Source organism: Pyrgilauda ruficollis, unplaced genomic scaffold (genome assembly GCF_017590135.1).
Source record: "Pyrgilauda ruficollis isolate IOZ18807 unplaced genomic scaffold, ASM1759013v1 scaffold23, whole genome shotgun sequence".
Classification (NCBI taxonomy): domain Eukaryota; kingdom Metazoa; phylum Chordata; class Aves; order Passeriformes; family Passeridae; genus Pyrgilauda; species Pyrgilauda ruficollis.
In genome coordinates this window covers 10,893,837-10,912,396 of record NW_024522539.1, presented here as the reverse complement: position 1 = coordinate 10,912,396, position 18,560 = coordinate 10,893,837, and the positions used below count along the sequence as shown (strand labels likewise).

The 18,560-nt window shown below is 37.5% G+C and overlaps 1 protein-coding gene across 1 annotated transcript; it reads right to left on the bottom strand.

Moving 5' to 3' along the window:
• Positions 1–5,948: 5,948 nt before the first annotated feature.
• LOC121354453 (aromatase) lies at positions 5,949–18,213 on the bottom strand. The gene is made up of 9 exons (XM_041469114.1): positions 17,852–18,213; positions 16,739–16,889; positions 14,149–14,303; positions 13,714–13,890; positions 12,920–13,034; positions 10,962–11,076; positions 10,201–10,363; positions 8,638–8,879; positions 5,949–6,258 (listed from the first exon to the last, which is right to left on the bottom strand). Exons 1-9 carry the CDS (start codon positions 17,994–17,996, stop codon positions 5,992–5,994), a joined length of 1,530 nt encoding a protein of 509 aa, XP_041325048.1. The 5' UTR covers positions 17,997–18,213; the 3' UTR covers positions 5,949–5,991.
• Positions 18,214–18,560: the final 347 nt, after the last annotated feature.

Genomic DNA, 18,560 nt, shown 5'->3' with positions numbered 1-18,560 from the left:
ATTTGTATTTATACATCCGAGCTGGTGATATTCCATTTGAAAACATTTCAAACAGAAAAAGATCCATTTGCAGCTGCTTTAGAATTCATTCAGTAGCTGGACAGAGTTCTTTTGCAAAATTTAATTATGTGCTTTCTGAAATGGCAGTAAGTGGCAATTTTCTTAATGCAGTTAGCACCATACTTAATATTATAATAATACTGATTTATACTCTTCTCATGTCTCTCTTGAACAATTGTTTAACACTGAAAAATATCTTCCAATATTTGTTGGAATTAAAAAGGATGAATGTAAATACAAATATGCATATAGGTGTTAGAAGGTGCAGTTTCTGAATATAGTTATTTTGATCTATAATTGCTTGCCAAGAATATTTCAATGATTGTTAAATGGAGAATGAAATTCAACTCCATCTACATATCATTACAAGGTAAGGGTAAGTTTATAAGGCATTGAGTGAAATGCTAATCAGCCCTTCTGAAATTAAAGAGGAATTAAATGATTGAAATCCAGTGGGAGGTATTTCAGCTCTAATCAGGTTGTTTAATAGAGTTGTGCACGTTGTGCCAAATATGCCCTGTTTTGAATCTGACTTGATTTTTTGACCAGCAATTAATTAAAGAATAAAGAGTTATTATGAAGACCTGCTCAATTCTTGGGCTGATAAGTTGGTACCTTCTGTAGAAATGTGGTGAGGCTCCATGAGGTGTTGGGCCCTGCACTGGCTCATAAAAATCTGACTTCAAAGACCAGAATGTTTCCTTAGTGATTGCTGTTCCACTATGGAATAATGCCATAGAGGCACTACATTAAATTAAGCCAGCAACAGAGAGAATATTGTATTAAGATATCATATTGAGAGAATGTGTTGGTATCAGTACATCAAATTAATTGTTGAATTATACTTAAAACACCAGCAAAGCCCTACAGTTTCTCAGAAATCATTTTGAGCCCTACCAAGTTAGGTTTTGCTGATCTTGATGCCAAATGATACATAAAGATTCAACTAGACTGGGAGAATTCTTTCAGCAAAAGGTGATACTGGAAAGTGTTCTGTGCCAGTGCTAAATGGAATATTAAATAAGAGGGATGATTTCTTGCCAATAAACTCTGTCCCCGGGCTGGTTTTCTCTCTGTCTCCACACTTTGGATGACTCCAGAATGACTCCACATCTTCCTCAAGCAGTGTTTAATAACTGAGTGAGCCCAGGAGTCTCGTGGTCCATCAGCAGGGACTTAGCCAGAGCTGAGCTGTGCTTGTGGCAGGAGAAATTCGCCATCTGCTGGGCCCTGCCGGAGCTCCTGGGCAGTGCCGGCACCTGAGCAAGGCTACCTGCACGGAGAGGGGCAGCAAACACCTGCAGGGCGCAGCATCTCCTCGGGTTGTGGCAGTGTGTGTAACATCACTCAGGTTATGGCAGTGTGTGTTTGTGTAACATCACTCAGGTTATGGCAGTGTGTGTTGGTGTAACATCACTCAGGTTATGGCAGTGTGTGTTGGTGTAACATCACTCAGGTTATGGCAGCACTGGGGCTTTTATGAGTGACCGTGGTTCTTTTTTAATGCATTGAGGACTTTTGTGAGTGACTGACTGTGGCTCCTTTTGAATGCCCTGCTGTACCTGAGGGGAATGAGTGCCACAGGAGAATACGTGTGTGGAATCCACTGCTTGTCTACGCTGTGAAATTAAAGATCTGCATTTGAAAAAGGCACAATTATCACAGCATGCAAACCCAGCACTTTCATAAATCAATATAGTAAATTTTAAGGCTCACAATAACAGTAGGTAGGACTCAATACAACATCACCTAACAGCCTAACCCCTTAAGTCCTGTTTAAAATTGTACGTCAGGACAAATTCCAATTACAAATTTAAACTACAAATCATTTATTTGGCTTAAATTCTGAACTACTTTCCTCTATCAAATGGTACTGCATTCCTTTCCACTGGAAACTATCAAGTGGAATTTTCTTTTGAGGTTAGAATTGAATTTAATAGGGTATTAACTGAGGCTATAACATTGGATTGTATTGGAGAATACAGAAAGTGAACAAGCTATAAAATAAAAAATTGTTTATTAATGTTTAAAGATTGCTAATAAGGCTTGTAAAATTCTAGAATAAGTATTTTCATTGAGAGCATCTCAGGTCACTCTCTGAAAAATCTATTTGCAGCTATGTTAAAGAGGTTTTTTATATTTTAAATTTTGTTTTTTAGTGTGCCATTTACTACCTTCCAGTTCCCTGTCACTCAGCCAGATGTTTATCATTCTGAAAGCTTTAAATCTGACAGTGAAATAAATTAGAAATTGGATACAAATTGAATTTGTTGTGCTGTCTTTTTATGAGTAGAAAATGAGATGAAACTTTTTACTTTCAACTCTATAGTCAGTTTAATTATTTTTTGTTTCATTTTTTTATTACTTTAGATACTCTTCTCAGTGATAGCTGAGTCCTTTATTTGTATGATTAAGCCAATTTTTTTGGTTATATTCAAAATATCTGCTATCTTAAGAACGACCAAAACCTACGTCATCCTTCTTTTAAAGCTTTGATAAAGTGAATTCCTAGGAAAGTAGTCTTGTATCAATTTAAATTATTTTAATTATGCCTTCTTACTGTCATGAAAAATATCTTGGCAATACAATATAGTCTCTAAAATCAATGGGAATTTTGATTTTAGGACATTGTAGAATTCATCCTTGTATCTAATACATTGATCTGTTCATGCATGCAGACACACTCATGCATTTTAGTGCAATCTTGTGGTTCTCAGATTGGGAAAACATGATGAAACATGACTTTAAACTCTTTTGCATACAACTTTTATTTGATGCTTACTTTATTTGCTGACAACATCCACATCCATGTGCAGTGAGCAGCCCATAATCACAGTGAAGTGTAAGACACAGTGGAGTTTGCTGTGTGCATTGAACATTAATGGAGCAGTCACCTGATGACTGCGGACGCGATGTGGTTTAAGAAGCCACTCCGATTTGTGCAGTCCCTGCTGGTAAAACTGTTCAAAATCAGAGCTCTGTTCTGCACGGTCAGAGGCTGAATCTGGTCACACCCCATGGCAAGTTCTGGAACTCTGCTTCCCCAGCTGCAGCTCTCAAGCACGCGTGAGATTATGGGATGGGGAAGTGGACCTGGCAGTGCAAATGTTCATGCAAACAGACCACTGAGGAACAGCCAAAATAAAGTCAGGGAGAACAGGACTCGGATGAGCTGAGAGCTCAGATTAATTACAGCTCTGCTGTCCAAATGTGGACCAAACTAAATACTGTAGAAACCAGAGGACCAGAAATGCTATGTTCAAAACATACCAGAAAGAATGTACTTCACACACAATGGGAAATAACTCTGTTGTCTTGCTGACAAAAAGTAAAAGATGATACTGCTTTATTTTGTCCATAGAATAATTATGGTAATCATTTTTCTGAAGTTCCAGCCTACAAATTCAACAATATAGATTACATTTAAGAAATCAGAGCAGCATGCATTTTTTATCTATTTGATTTCATAAAATTACTTCAAAATTTGAATGACAATTTATTAATTTCAAGCTTGTGAAAAATTTTACTTGGACGAGACCTATAATTATTAAGTGGGAAAATCAGACAGTAAATACTCACTACAAAATTGGTTTTGTGTGTGAAGTAAGCAAAGATATGTATCCTGTGTATAAAATAGTAGCTTATTCCCAAGAAAAAAAGCCTTCAGTGGATTTATTCTCAGAGTTCTTCTGCAAATAAGAAATACATGCCCACTGAAGCACCCTGAAGTGTTTTATGGTACAGAAAGCGTAAAAAGGTTTTAAACATGGCTGTGTTTGTTTGTTCATCTTCCAGCTGCTTTATCAATTTCCTAGTTTAAAGGGTACAAAGAATGTAGAAACAGAGGTTACATTAGATATTCCACAGATTCATACCACTGTGTCACTTCGTGACCTAAAAAATAGAAATCCTAGAAACATAGAACCTTTTTTATTTGGAAAAGACCATTGAGTCTTACCATTAAATCCTATTTATTTGGGTCTTCAACTGCCCAGTTTTTTCTGTATGTACAGGTGGTATAGGATTGCACTTTGCTGTTGTAATTTTTGGTATGATGCAAAGGTTATGGAGACAGTTTTAAAAGTAACCTAGCTGCAATAAATTCTTCAATAAGGGCTTTCAAGTTTGATTTTTTTTAAAATTACTACAGAAAATTTGTATGTTGCTTTGAGAATTACCCTAAATATGCAGCTCCTCTTCTTTGTCATCATTCCCAGTCTAATTCATTACCTTTGGGTGGGGCACATGATTGTTTGTTGGGTCTCTGCAGTTTTTCTGTGCTACTGGATAGATCTTTCCCTGCTGGACTTGTGCCTGCAATCACTGGTCTGAGGGAATAGATTAATTAATCAATTTTAATTATATTTTCAAAGTAAAGACACAATTTTTTTTTTTTTTTTTTGCCTTCTATTATAGTTTAAATGTCTTGGAAGGAAAAGGTTAATGTAAAGCCTGTTGTACGTTGGTTGGTTGTCTTTATCAAGGCACTTTATCTGGCAAATCCCTTTCTTTGTGTTACACAGTATGAAAACTCAAGCTTAATGAAAATGGAAAGTCTCTGTCAAGGAATGTTGTCATTTAGCCAGGAAGATCTTTTTCTTCTTGACCAAGCTGGCAACTCCTCATTAGGCTAGTAGAGATATCAATGTCCAGACTGTATAAATTTCAAGAATGGTCAATTCTGAAAAGAAAGGTTGAGTAGTTGAACTTTTTTTCCTGTTAAGGATTAAGTATAAACCCCAGCCTGGTTTATAGTTAAAATAAAAACCTGTGTATGCACCTAGGAAAACATTTTCTAGAAATCTGCTTGTTAGTTCAGAACTTCCCTCCTTTGTCACCACCAAGCTCTGGGCACTTGCCCAGTGAAATTTGCCTCTTGTGAGAGCATTTATATGCTCAGAACCTCTCTACATCAGTGGGCGTGGAGCAAGATGCTGGAGAGCAGGACACAGCCCGGAGCTCTTACAGAAGCAGCACCAGGAATTATTTGGATCATTAGGGATGCACACTGTCTCCTGCTGCGGTGTGGGAACACAGCAACTCCAAATCTTACTCTCTGAAGTAGAATTGAGCAACTAAAACAGGTTAAAAAAAGGATTTGGCACACCTTAGGCAGCTTAGAGGGAATTTGACCTTTACTGAAGCTGAGGAGAGGTGGGAAATTTCCATAGTCAGTCAGGTGAGGAGGTGGGGCTGAAAGTCACCCCACCCCTGTAATGCTGGTGGTAATGTTTGGAGTTCATTACCTCATTCTCACCTGGCCTTTATGAAGATGTTTACAGATCCCATCCAGCAGGAGATGGGTTTTAAAAACATAGAACTGTTATCTCAACTACCATTATTACCTAGTACTCTGCAAATTACTGCTATTGGTAAAATCTGTGTGACACTGTAAATCTTTGGTATGTGTTCAACAGGACAGCAAAACATGGCAAAGAAAAATGTTTGAATGACTTCTTGTTCCAACATTTCTTTACAACTTATAGATGCCCTAAATACTTTAAATTGTTTCTTAGTCTTGAAATGAGCTAATATTATTCAGCTGTTTTGAAAACAGATAATTGGAGCTTTTGCTGTGGTCAAATATTGCTGGGTCCAGCTTCAGGGAGGTGGGGGAAAAGGGAATTAAACACACATCAGGTATGTTCGTTTGTTGACCCTCAAACCTCTGAACTGGCAGTGTTTGAAAGGGAAGGCATGACTTTGTCTGAGCTCTAAGCTTTTAAAAAATAATCAGGAATCGTGTAGCATGGCTTCATCTACAACAAAACTATTCTGTACTTTCGGTCTTTCCAATTGTGGCCTGTGGTTCTGCTGCACAGGCAGAACAAGGTGTCACCTGAAGTCATTTAGGGGCAACAAAATGTTTTTCTTTCTGTATTTAACTAGGAATGATGAATATTTCTGAGTGGTTGAGAAAATGCTGTAACTTTAGTGCTGATCCATTCTATCACCCTGATTCTGGTTTGCATTTCTTCTGGGTGTAAAAACCATCTCCAGCAGAGGCTGCCTTTCTATGGGATGCATGGATAAGTCATTGTTTTTCTGGATGTTGTTCAGGCCTCTTCCTTTCATTGTCTGCACTCTGCAGCGCCTCAGAAGAGTCACTAGGATTGCCTTCATCATGACCATGGCAATGAACTTTCCCACACAGCTCCGGGGGCCGAATCCAAAGGGCTGGAAATAGCGGGAAGGAACCTGCGGGGAGCAATGTGAGGAATAAACTCAGAGACAGGTTTTTCTCTGTAAGAGCAGTGAAAATAATGATGGAAATTGGTAGTAGATATATTCTGAAAAACTTGTGGAAGTAATCTTTTAGGAGCAATTCCTCATTTCACGCTGGAAATTCCACCCAAGTCAGGCCCAGCTACAGGCACTGACAGAGGCATGGACCAGCCCTTGGAAATTCAGAGGTAGCAGGAATTGCAGAGCTAAACAATTGAATTCTATTCATGTATTTGTCTGTTTGTCCCGGGAACTGCAGGGATTGCACCGCAAGCTGTGAAATGGAGTGAAGCCTCTGCTCTTCAAATGCATTAAAGTTCATTAAAAAGTTCTTCAGAAAATGTTCATTATAAAGCTTATAATTATCTGAAATACAGGCCTTGTCTAAAGATAATCACTAAGTCGTACACCTATTCCATTTGTAATTATAAAGCTAAAGTCTTTGAGAACTAATTTGTCATAAAATTAAATGTTAATATTTTGGATATTTGATGGAGAGATAACACATAAAATTATTGTCCCTGTCAGCTGAACTACGAAATGCAGGATTGCCAGGACTACTGAAGAATCAACAGCTAGTTTCTGCTACTTTTATTGCCATTGAGTAGATCAGTTAAAAAGAAAGTCTGGTTATAAATAAATTATTTTTCTTCATCTGTGTAACTTCTTTTTAAAAAAGTCAGGTATTAACCATGTTCTGATTTCCTATTGAACAAGAATAGAGTAGAAAGCATTTATTTATATCAAATCATCTGGAAAAAAGTGTACTGCTTTTTCTTATTTTCAGACTGACAAATGTTCTGTTTTATTTTTTTTTTTTAAATAAACTGAGCTGTGCTTTTGGAAAAATTATAGATAAACACAAGTGTTTATAACACAGAGCAAGTACAGCAGCTGGCAGTACAGCACAATGGCAAATGCACAGCCTGAGAAAATGGAAAAATGTTTAGATTCTAACAATGGCATCTTATCATAAATAATGCTGTGGATTGCTATTCACTTAGAGAACTGGAGGAAAATTGTGCCTGCCAGAATAATTATGTGGCAAACAGAATGCATCAAGTCAGATAGAAAATGTGTGGTTAAATATTTGGTCAAGGGGAAATATTTTTAGTAGCAAAATGTCCTCGTAAATTAAGCAAGATATCCAGTTTTGAGAGAAATACTTGGAATGTAAATACTGGGTGGCAAAATGGAGTCTATTCACAGAGAATAGTAATTTTGATAAACTTCATCACTTACTCTCTTGAATTTTCTACAAAAACTTTTTTTTGAGCTGTTGTTTTTAGTGCTGTGTGCAGAATTTGCTCAGGGTAATCCAATAGCAGTTGAGAAATATTAACTAGGTGGATTAATGCTCATTTTTTTGTGTGTGGCATATTTGGTATTCTTAGCTTTTTTGATAAGAAATAGGTAAACCTTAAAGTTTTTTTCTGGCTTGAACATATCTCTCATATCTCTCTTTTTTTTTTCCTTAGCTGTTGCTTCAGGTGTTTTTACTGGTGAGTAAAATTTTTGGTTTATTAAAGTAGTTATTTAAAATCCATTTTTTGGTTTATTAAAGTAGTCTGTTTCTTTCTTTAAAGCTGAAGTTGCTGCTGTCAGTGTTCATGTGTGCAGCTGCTAACATATCAGTTCAGTTTTAATCTCTCCAGGTTATTATTGCTGAACAAATACAGTTTCACAAAACCAATTGTTTCATCAGTAATCAGCAGAGCAGAGGTCTGAGTAAATAATCTGAAGGATGATTCGAACAGTAGGGGATTACAAGAAGAAAAAATATTCACATACTGCTTTTGATTGTAGTTCTCCTGGTAGTTAGAACATAACTTCATTTGAAATTCAGTGCAGAACAGGAACTTAATTACTCAACATCTGCGGTGTTAGTTAAAATTTTCATTATGATCTATAAAATATTGTTAATTTAAAAAGAAAAAAAAAGAATAGCATGGGCATTAGATCCCCAGTTTCTGAGAAGCTACTGCACTGCTTCAGCTCTCCAGAGAATCCTCAGGCAGCCTCAGCTCTGTGTGGGCTGCTGGCATGGCTCTAGTGGCAACCATGTGTGTCTGACAAATTTAATCAGAGATTTTTAATCAAAACTATTATGTCTGAAAAAAACTGTTTCCTATATTATAATTATTCTTTATTTAAGAGGCAGCTTGATAGGAAAATATCTGCCCAGCTCTAATAATAATAACAACAGTAATCAGCAGGTTGTATAGCTAACTAGGCACTTAGACAAAGGGAAAACAGTCTTAGGGTCACAAAGTTCTTGAGCAAAGTAAGAGGAAGAGACATTAGCAATAAATAACATCCAGATTTCTGTAAGAAACAAGGCAGAAAACTTACATTTTTCTCAAAATTTTCAAGAGAAAACTCGTTTGGCTTTGGGAAGAATTCGAGTTTGTGCATCCGCCCGATATTGAGGATGATGTTGGTGCCCTTTTTCACGGGGTAGCCGTCAATGACATCGTCCTGTAGCGCTTTCCTCATGATCAAGTCCACCACGGGCTGGTATCTCATGCTCTCATAAATAAAGTTCTCCACAGTTTTTAAGTTGGGCATGTCATCACTCTGGATGTCTCTGTCGCCTTGTGGAATAAAGCAGATGGTGAAGAGATTAGTTGGTTAGGAATTTAACAGCTTCATTGTACAAATATCACAACATTTTGGGAAGATTCTCGGGTTCTGAAGTTGTAGGAAGGGTCCAACAGCTTCTAAGGAGTTTTTTTGTAGACTTACTTATTGAGGAAGTCTGGTATGTTGCTCATTAACTTAAACCCTAGTTTGTTAATTAACAATCTTCTCATCTTTTTCTTTTCACTCCTAGTCTTTGTTCTAGTCAGCAACAAAACTCTGGGGGTCTTTGGCTTTTGCACAAGAGACAACAAGGCACAACAAATAAACCTTCCAGGAGCTGACAGCAAACAGAACCTGGGGATAGTCTGGAGCTAATTCTGTAGGGACCTTAAATTTTCCCCCTTAAATGGGTGTCCATCCCATCCCTGACAATTCCAGGTAGGATGAGCAGGTTCCAGCAGCGGGGCCGGTGCTGGGATGTGCAGCAGGCTGCCTGCAGCTGGGGCAGGCTTGCAGACAAAAGGCACCTTTGTGGTGGGCACTCCTTAAGGAAAAGACAACATTCTTACCTTAGAGGGTAAGGCTTCAGAAAGAAGCAGGGAAAGTGAGTGAGTGAGTATTCTCATGAGGACAGTACAATAAGGATTATTAAAAGTACCTTAGAAAAAAAGACTTGTGATACATTTTCTGGTGTTTAACAGACCAGAAGTAAGACTTAAATAAGAGTGGATGAAATTAGTTTCTATATTGGTTCAGTGTCAGGCTTTGAATGAAGGCTAGAGAAGGGGAAGAATACAGATTTGGAATATCTTGATTGTGTTTTGAATAGTTAGTAATTAGTACTTAGAGGAGGCCAATTTGAGATCAGAATGGATGACAGCAGAATATAATTTTAATTTTGTCTAGTCTTTTCCTTCTAGAGTCATAATGAAACTTCTCTAAGTTTTGTATTTTAGCACAGAGAAATACTGGTGATTAGGATTATTTGAAACAAGTGCCCCCTTTTGCTATTTCAGGGTAACAGGAAAATAATTTCAGTGAACTTGAGGTGAATGCTGATTTTACTCTGTGGTTGCTGAGGTGAGAATATACCACATTATTTCTAATAGATTATAAATTCTGGTGATTCCTATTTTATTTTACTTTACAAATTTCTCACATTTTTTCATTTGCTCTTTAATATAATCTTTTACATACAATAGGATTGCATATGATTTACAGCAAACACTACTGTTAGGAGAAAATGCTTAAAAGTTGCAGGTTTAGATAAATTAGATCACTGCTGAAGCAAAATTATATTCCCATATCAGTGACTTTGCAGCTCCTGCTTACCCACAACAGCTTCAATTTCTCTCATCATCTCCTCTTCCACTGTGGGGTGCTCTGCAATCAGGATTAGCATAAAGAAGAGAGTCACAGACAGAGTGTCAGGAGCAGCAATCATCATCTCCAGCACACACTGGTTCACATTCTCAGCAGTCAGATCCCCTCTGTTCTGGAAAAAAAAAAAAAAAATTGGAAAAAATATTGATTGCTGGCCTCTGATGCCAACAAAGATCCTATAGACTGCACAATTTCTGGACAGTCCATCTTATGCTAAATAGCATTTCTTTTTTGTCTTTCAGAGAATGACAGAAATCTCATGTTCTGATGGGTGTGTGGTGCCTTGCAGAAAAGCAGAAATGTGACTTCTTAGCTCAGGTTCTTTTTAGTTTATTGCATTTCCTCACTGAGTTTGTGAGCTGTCAGATATTATACAAGATAGGAGTTATATAGCATTTGAAACCTTTGCAAACAGAAGGCAATACATGAAATAACACACAGGGGTTAGGGAAAGACTGAAGGACACTCAGGGATAGATGCAAGAGTTTTAGGCATGTGTTTAAGCCTTGAAATAAATATGAGAAGAGCCTGATCCTGAAATACATGTATTCCTGTTTGAGTCTCTCTCAGGGACTCCACAGCACCAACTCAGCATCCCTTTATGATGATGTGACTTTTAGAGAGGCATATAAAGATTAGATTCAAAGCCTGTGTTCAGGAGAATGTCAGAAAAACCAAAACTAGCCATATTTTGAGTAAATTCCCAATACCTGTGCAAAAATCAACTGGGATGCAAAATCCATGTGTTCATCCAACTTTTCCACAGTGGAAAGCTTTTGTCGTTTCTGTTCTATTAAGATTTCCATTGCTCCTTTAAGATCCTTGCTGAAAACAGATGAAATCCAACACATTGATAAATATCTGCACCAGGGTATGATTAGAAATACAGAGATATAACAAAAAAAAGCATCTAAGGATGGCAGAAATTAAGTATTCCTAAGAATATTATAGGGTTCTCTGCAAAAGTAGTAATACTTAGGCAAGGTGTATTTTCTTATTATTCTGAAGTAATTGCTTGTCAGTCTGGAATGAAATCTTAATCTCTTTTTACAGAACAGATTGAAAAGGAGAGAAAGGTGTCTATATACATTATTAAAGAATAAAGATCTATTTTAAAGATGTATTATCTTTTCTGAAGAATTTGTTTCCTTGCATTTTATACTGTATTTTATCAGTATATAAAATGAATTTAGAGAACATAAGGGATGATTTTTAGAAAAATGTAGACAAATGTTAGAAAATTTGGATCTTGGAGTAGAGTTAATTCAAACATTTCATATTTGAATAGTAATACTGTGTCAACAGTCTGTATTTCAGTGGTGGAAAAAGTAAAGTTCAAAAGTTGTTATAAATTTTGGGGGAATTTTCAATTAATTATAGATTCTAGGGCAATTCTTATAAAAAAAGTATTTTGAAAAGGTTTTGAATGAAATCTTGAGGCTTTTCAAATGTGGGTATGTTACTGTTGAGATAGAGAATTTGTGTTTCCAGGGTAAATGTATTTAGAACTTCAAACCCAATAAAGATCTCAATATTTATAGATATTTTATGTATTAGAAATAGCAAGAGGTCTTTCTTGCAAAGTTTATCAGAGAAATATTAGAAGTCTTCATATCCTGTGGTGGTTCTTTGTATTGCCTTAAGTCCAGAGTTTTTTTTCTTTTTTTTTGCCATAAAAATTTATTAACAAGTCCTTTTTCTTATGGGACTGCATTTGAAATATCAGCATTTGGTTGCAGGGGCTTTCTGGTAATAACTGGCCCATAATAGTTTATTGTCAGCATCACAGGATAAAGCAGTAATCAGTGCCATAATAAAACTAGCAAACAAATATTAGAGAAGGTGAATCTTGTGTCTAGTGCTCAAGAGCTGTCAATTTGGGTGAACCTGATAATTTCCTTAAAGCCCTGATGTTATGTAGCACTACCAAAGCAATTTATTACATATCCTTCCTAAGAGGAGCAATTTCACTCATTAGATGGAAAATAAATCCAAAATGCAAAAAGTGAACTGCCAGTTCTTTTTAAAGCCAGCTCTCTTTTGGCACAAGACAGAAAACAAGATCACAAAACTGGAAGAGGCATTTTGTGCTTTTGCAAAGAGGAAAATGGCAAAATGTATTTGTTCCTTATTTTGGAAAAAAACCCTTCAACCTTGAAACAGATTATCACACTAAGCCCCGGGTTTTAACTCATAAATGAGTGGTTGACTCAAGAATGCATGTTGAGAGATCCAATGACCAGGGACTGCTCAAGGGGACTGTGGATGTCCTCAAGAGGACAGATGGGTTTCCCTGTTTGGGTGAGCTGTAAGCTGCTCTGATTCGTTCAGACAAGGAAAAGCCACAGTATGGATGAAGTGGTATTTGCTGTCCAGTTGCAGACAAAGTTTAGTTTCACATTTTTAGTGTGCATGAACTGATATTTTGGTGAACAAATTGGGACTGGATAGACAAAGCCTTAAACTGGTCCCAGAATTCAGCTACTTGTACCACCAGTGACAAACCTCGTTCTGTCTTGGCTCTGCAGACAGGGGACCTCAGCAGTCACCTCTGCAAGTGTCACAATTTAGTTTCTAAAAGGCAGAGGAAAACATCAAGGGAAATGCTCCTTCATGAAAAGACAGAAAGAATCCTAAGCAAATGCTCTGTAGAACGATTGATACTCACACTGCATCTTTGTACTTCTTGCACAGCCAAGAAATCTTAAAAAATATGTCAGGCTTTAATAAAAGTGCTTGCCAGGCATCAAAGTAGTTTTGAATCTTAAGCACAATGGCATTTTCTGAAAAGAAATGTTGAAAAAGAGGTCATTAGTCAAGTAAGAGAAATCCTTCAGAATAATTAATAATAAGGTTGTGCTCCCTACTCCACTAAGTTCCTGGGAATTTGATAAGCAACTGGTAGGTAACATTGTAAAAAATGCACACTGTACAAAGGTCTGTATCTTTGCAGAAACTCTTGGTAACTTGCTACAAAGATGCTGAGGCGTGTCAGCCAGAGCAGTCTCCCACAGGAGATCAGAAGCAGAACTATTGCAGAACATTGAAATGGGCAATTTAGACATCCTGATAATATTATTTCTGTTATAGGCTGAAGAAATAGAAAACATAATATTTTAGGTGAATTTTTTCAGAGCAATAATTTAATTTGGCGGAAAGATTTCAGATTCTTGCATGAATAGAATTTAATATTGGAATTGTACCAAATTGGTGCATGAAAATAGTTTTAAATGGTGGGTAATAGTTTTAAGGTGGGTGATAAGCTAATGCATACTTTTGGTCATATAAAATTCTTTTGTAACTAACATGATACTAAATCAATTTCAATTAATTATATGCTGATACAAGGATCTGTTCTTGCTCTGTTATTTTGTGACAAAACTGCTGAGTGGTGCCAATGAATTTTCCTTGGATTATGCATTTCAGAGCCATCCCAAGGCCCAAAAGTGGCGCTGTCAGTACCATCCAGGGGGACCCCGAGGAAGAGCTTGTTGGATGTGTCGAGCATGATCCTCCTCATGAGGTTGAGCACGTTGATGTTGCCCAGCTCAGTGGTGACCTCCTGCAGCCTGTCCAGGTGCTCGGTGGTGGACTCCACGCAGATGGCGATCATCCGCACCAGCCCGGGGCCAGACAGAGCTGGGGCGTTCGTGCAAAATGACAAAAGGTTTGTTAGTTCTTGTACCTTCTTTATAATGCCTCGAGCGCTGACAGGAGTGTTGATAAAATGAGAGGTATTACTGTGTCAGTGGCTGGTGTAAAACCATTCTGGAGCTTCACTGGTTTATCATTCTTTGAAAGGAAAATACAGGGATTGGTTTCAGACAAAATGGCATTTCAGGGGGGGTTGGCTGTGTGAGCCACAGTGAGGCAGGGTGTCAGGGCACCCTGGGTTACCTTTGGTGAAAAAGGGTCGAATTTCTTTCCAGTGTGCTGGGTTGTTGTTAAATATGATCCCATTCTCGTACATGCCAATGCACTGTAATCCCAGCTTGCTCCCAAACCGAGACACATAGTGCCAGTGCTTCATTACGTGGAACACGCTTGAGGATCTGGGGAAGGAAGGAGGAAAAAGGCCCAAATGAAAGAACTGTTTCATAGACTAAATACAGCATTTGTATTCTGACATTTTACAGTTGCTCCCAAGTGCTGACTCGCATTCTTAATTTAGCAGCAAGTACAATGCTTAGCACGAAATGTTGTTCCTTTTTCGTAATTAGAAGTCTTTTACATAATTAAAAATCTGATCAATGCTTTCAGAATTTATATTAAAGCAATAAGATGTTCTGTTCAGGTTTAAACTATTTTTCAATAAAAATGTGAATGGTTAATGAAGGATTTTAAGCTGGATAATATGTATACACAGAAATGTGTAGATATCTATGACACACTTAGGCAGTGCCCAGTGTCAGATGTTTCAGAGGATAAGGTAAAATATTTGATGTGTACTAAATGACAGCTTTACTTTTGTATAGTCAATGCTATGTATTCTTTTGTAGCTCTTTGGTCACTCTCAGACACATACTGAAAGTATAAAAATACATGCATCACTTAAATATGCATCATCATAATACGGTGGTACATGTGGGATAAATAATAAATATTCTTAAAGAGACATGTAAGGGAAATCCATGATATGTATAATTATATTTACAGTCAGCAAGGTTAATTTGGTGGTGCTGGCAGACAGCATTCTTGCTTTAAGATATAATTTCCTTTAGGGGGAGCCAGCATTTCAGAAATGTGGATGTGATGAAACAGTGATCAAAGAGAATCCAACCAAAAGAAAGAAAATCAGAACAAAGATTTGAAATGAAACAATATACTTCCGTCTTTACTGTGTAGTATAGTCTATGGGCCAAACCCCAGACTACTAACATGGGTTTAGTTCATTTTTTCAGTCAGGTAATGTAAATGTGGCTTTTGCTATTGACTGCAAACATCCTTCGTTTCATAGTTTTGCATGACCTGGATGTAAAGTTAATATTAAAGTTTTTTCCCATGTCAGGGTATACCATCTGTATTTCCCTGAACATGAAAAGATGGTGTTGATTTCTGACAGCTGTGCCCACTAAGGAGAAGGTGCAGCAGGCTCATTTTTCTTCCTCCCATCCCACGTGTCTCTATGCAGGAGACACATCATAATGTTTCAAGAATGGTTTTGTCAAGTAACCCTGCACAAGCACGTTTTCCTTACAAAACTATTTAATGAAGTCCTCCAAAAGACATCAGCTGTTGCAACCAAGACTGCAAGTCCTTCTCTCTGTGCATTAGCACCTCAGTATTAGATTTGATGCTAAAAGTTCCGATGACATTGGTGAAAAAAGATGACATTGATTTTCTTTTGCAGAAGCCAGGTTATGTTTAGTTTTGCAGTGAATTTAGGATCCACTGAAAATTTTATTTTATGTTCTTGCTTTAAAAAAAGTTAAATACTTGTTTTCTAAGAATAGCCAATGATTTAAAGCAAAAAATGTCTGAAAAGAAACAGTGTATTGACTGTAAATCTGACATTGTTCAGCAGCACTCCTGGTTTGTTTCTGATGAATTGGTAACACGGAGAGGGAAAGACAGCAATAAGAGTTGGTAGTATTTTCAAAGCTTTCAGAGCATTATCAGACCACTTTACTACTTTAGTTGGTATTTGTAACACCTTTGTAGGATAGGAGTGCAAACAATTTTCTTGTCATGATTACTTCTCTCTACAAAGGTTTAAATAGAGGTGAAGCTAACTTGCACCACGTGGCAAATTCTGTGATTATTCTCCATGCTGCACTGTCTTTCAAAAGCTTTTACTTAATGAAAATATTAATTGATTGACATTGTTACTTAAAGGGTTCTGATTCTTTATCAATTACATGTGTAAACCTTTTACTACTTTTTTTTTTTCTTTTTCATGGCATGACTTGTAATAATCCAATTTAAGAAGAAAGCAGTCATCCACTGGAGCTAATAAAATGATAGGCTGAAGTTTGCATTATGTTTAATACTGTGCATAATTGAAACCTAAGAATAATCCCATTAATTGGAGTGGAATTACTCCTAATACAATAATGCTGTATTTGCTTAGATAAATCGCTGAATTGGAGCCATAACATTCAAGCATTTACTTACACTTTAAGGAGAAATTTAAAAACACAGAAAATTTTACTTAATCCCACATTGCAGTAAGCCTTGATCCCTAAACTGAATGTTATCTTAATAATAAATGGATAGCAAAATAGATGGTAAATTATTTCTAGGATTGAGCCACAGTATTTTCCTATCCACAAAAAATATTAAGAGAATTCACCAAAACTTCAGTAGCAGAGTCTTTAAACAGACACAAGATTAAAAAGAATGGTCTGTGAATAGCAGAAAGTAATAGGCTTTTGTTAGGACAATTTTTGAAAAGAATAACTTCAGTTCTGCTTTAGAATAAAGTAGCAAAAAGGTTGTAAAGATATAAAGCTTTTCAAGTTATTAAGTATAGAAAACAAGGATTTACTTGCTAATTATGAATGTTTCTTCACCGCTGATCCAAACTCTGACAAATTCTCCGTATGTCTTATTGTAGTAGTTGCAGGCATTCCCCACTCCCATCCAGAGAAATCTGCCGTGTGAAATGAGGGGACCAATTCCCATGCAGTATCCTGGCCCTAGGAAACAGGGGGAGAGAGGTTTGGTCTCAGCAGTGCTCACGGACAAGAAAACACCTCTGAGCATCTCCCTTTAGAGAGGAGGTGTTTAACACGGCAGTCACAGGCTGTGCAGGGCAGTTCCCACAAACAGTCCTGCTCTGGAACTCTCTCAGGAGCTGCAGCAGTGCTGGTGGAGTCTCACTGTCTGAGGAAGCCGGTCGTGCTTTCAGTGGTACCTACAGCAAATAACATTCATTGCTGCTTTGTACAGCTTCCAGCTGCTGCTTGCTTCTGGAGGGACAATGACATCCTGGAAAGAAGAAATGCTCTTTTGAGCAAGGGTCTTTTCCCAGGATTTCTTCCAGGAGTCATTGTACTGCTTTAGAGTTATTCCTGTCCAGCTCCTGTGAGAGGCCGTGCACTGCTCTCCTCCATGCAGCAGGGTGTTGCATCTGGTGGAAAAACAAGCTGAGCCATTAATGTCTGAACAAGCCCCCAAAATGTTCCAGAAGGGAATGGGAATTCAATGTTGTTCTGATCCTGGAGAGTTTTCAGTGCTAAAGATAGAGAAAGATTGATAGCCTACTAAAATTTGAACAGCTTCTTAGATAGCTGTTTAGAGTAAAGGCAATTTAGAGAGACTTAAACTTTAAAACATGCAAAAAGCAGTTTATAATGCACATGAAAATGAGAATATCCTGAGTTGTAAAATAGTATTATAGCTTTCTAGCATACACAGAATAAAGCTGAAGAAGGAATGTCATATGGCCAAGCCACGATTATTAAGGAAGTTCTGAAGTTAGAATAAGCCTGATTTCCTTTATCAGGAATTTTTAAGAATCTGTATTACTTAAACTGATTCATAATAAATTTTGTTGTCATACCACGATTATTCAGCATTACTTTGTCACTTAAATTTGAGATACAAAAAAAATTACTCTGAAAACCTGAATGTGGCACAGTAGCTAAAGTTAATGTACCTGGTATTGATGAGGTCTCTTCATGGTTCCATATCAGAAAGAGAAAGCACATGAGGATGAGGATGGGCACGGTGGCCACGGGCATGGTGTCCGGTACCAGGCTGGTGATGTTGTAGTGCATTGGGTTCAGGGTTTCCAGGACCATCTTTTCAAAGAGGTTCTGCTTTGCTTCAGAAAGAGAGAGAGAAGGGGGGAGAGATGCAGAGGCTGTCAAAGCTCAGAGGTGTTCGGCTTTGCTTGGTACCTCTCACCCCCTTTGTCCTTCCTACAAATGAGCAAAGCCGCTCTGGACGCGGCTTTATAACGAGTGGCTGCCTGGAGAGCCTGCTGGGACAAGCCTCATCACAAGTCAGAAGAGACATGAAGCAGACACATTTTTTTGCTTGGGAATAACAAAGGTTTTCTGACCTTGATGTTGAGGCGTAGTTTTGGATATTTTGGCTGACAGACCCTTTATCTCTGATATCGACTTTGCTGGCCAACACTGAGGTTTACTCCTTGCAGGTCTCTAACCAAAACACAAGAAATTAAACTTTCAGCACGTGTGCAAGCATTGAATGAGTTCACTTGCCAGCTTTCGTCTGTCTTACTTAGCTGTTCCCTTCCTGCATGCCTGTAGTGCCAGAGTTCCTGAATTTCCAAAATAACTGTGGTAATTTTCAATGATTCAGATAAAGTACCCCAGAACCACGGTTTCTTGTCTGAGACA

What these genes read in the sequence shown, in the direction of transcription:
- LOC121354453 (XM_041469114.1), bottom strand. Translation starts at nt 17,996, where the DNA reads ATGGTCCTGGAAACCCTGAACCCAATGCACTACAACATCACCAGCCTG. An exon ending in TCGACCCTTTTTCACCAAAG is followed by an intron (nt 13,891 to 14,148) that starts GTAACCCAGGGT and finishes CGAACGCCCCAG; the next exon opens with CTCTGTCTGGCCCCGGGCTG. An exon ending in AGAAATTGAAGCTGTTGTGG is followed by an intron (nt 8,880 to 10,200) that starts GTAAGCAGGAGC and finishes TTATTCCACAAG; the next exon opens with GCGACAGAGACATCCAGAGT.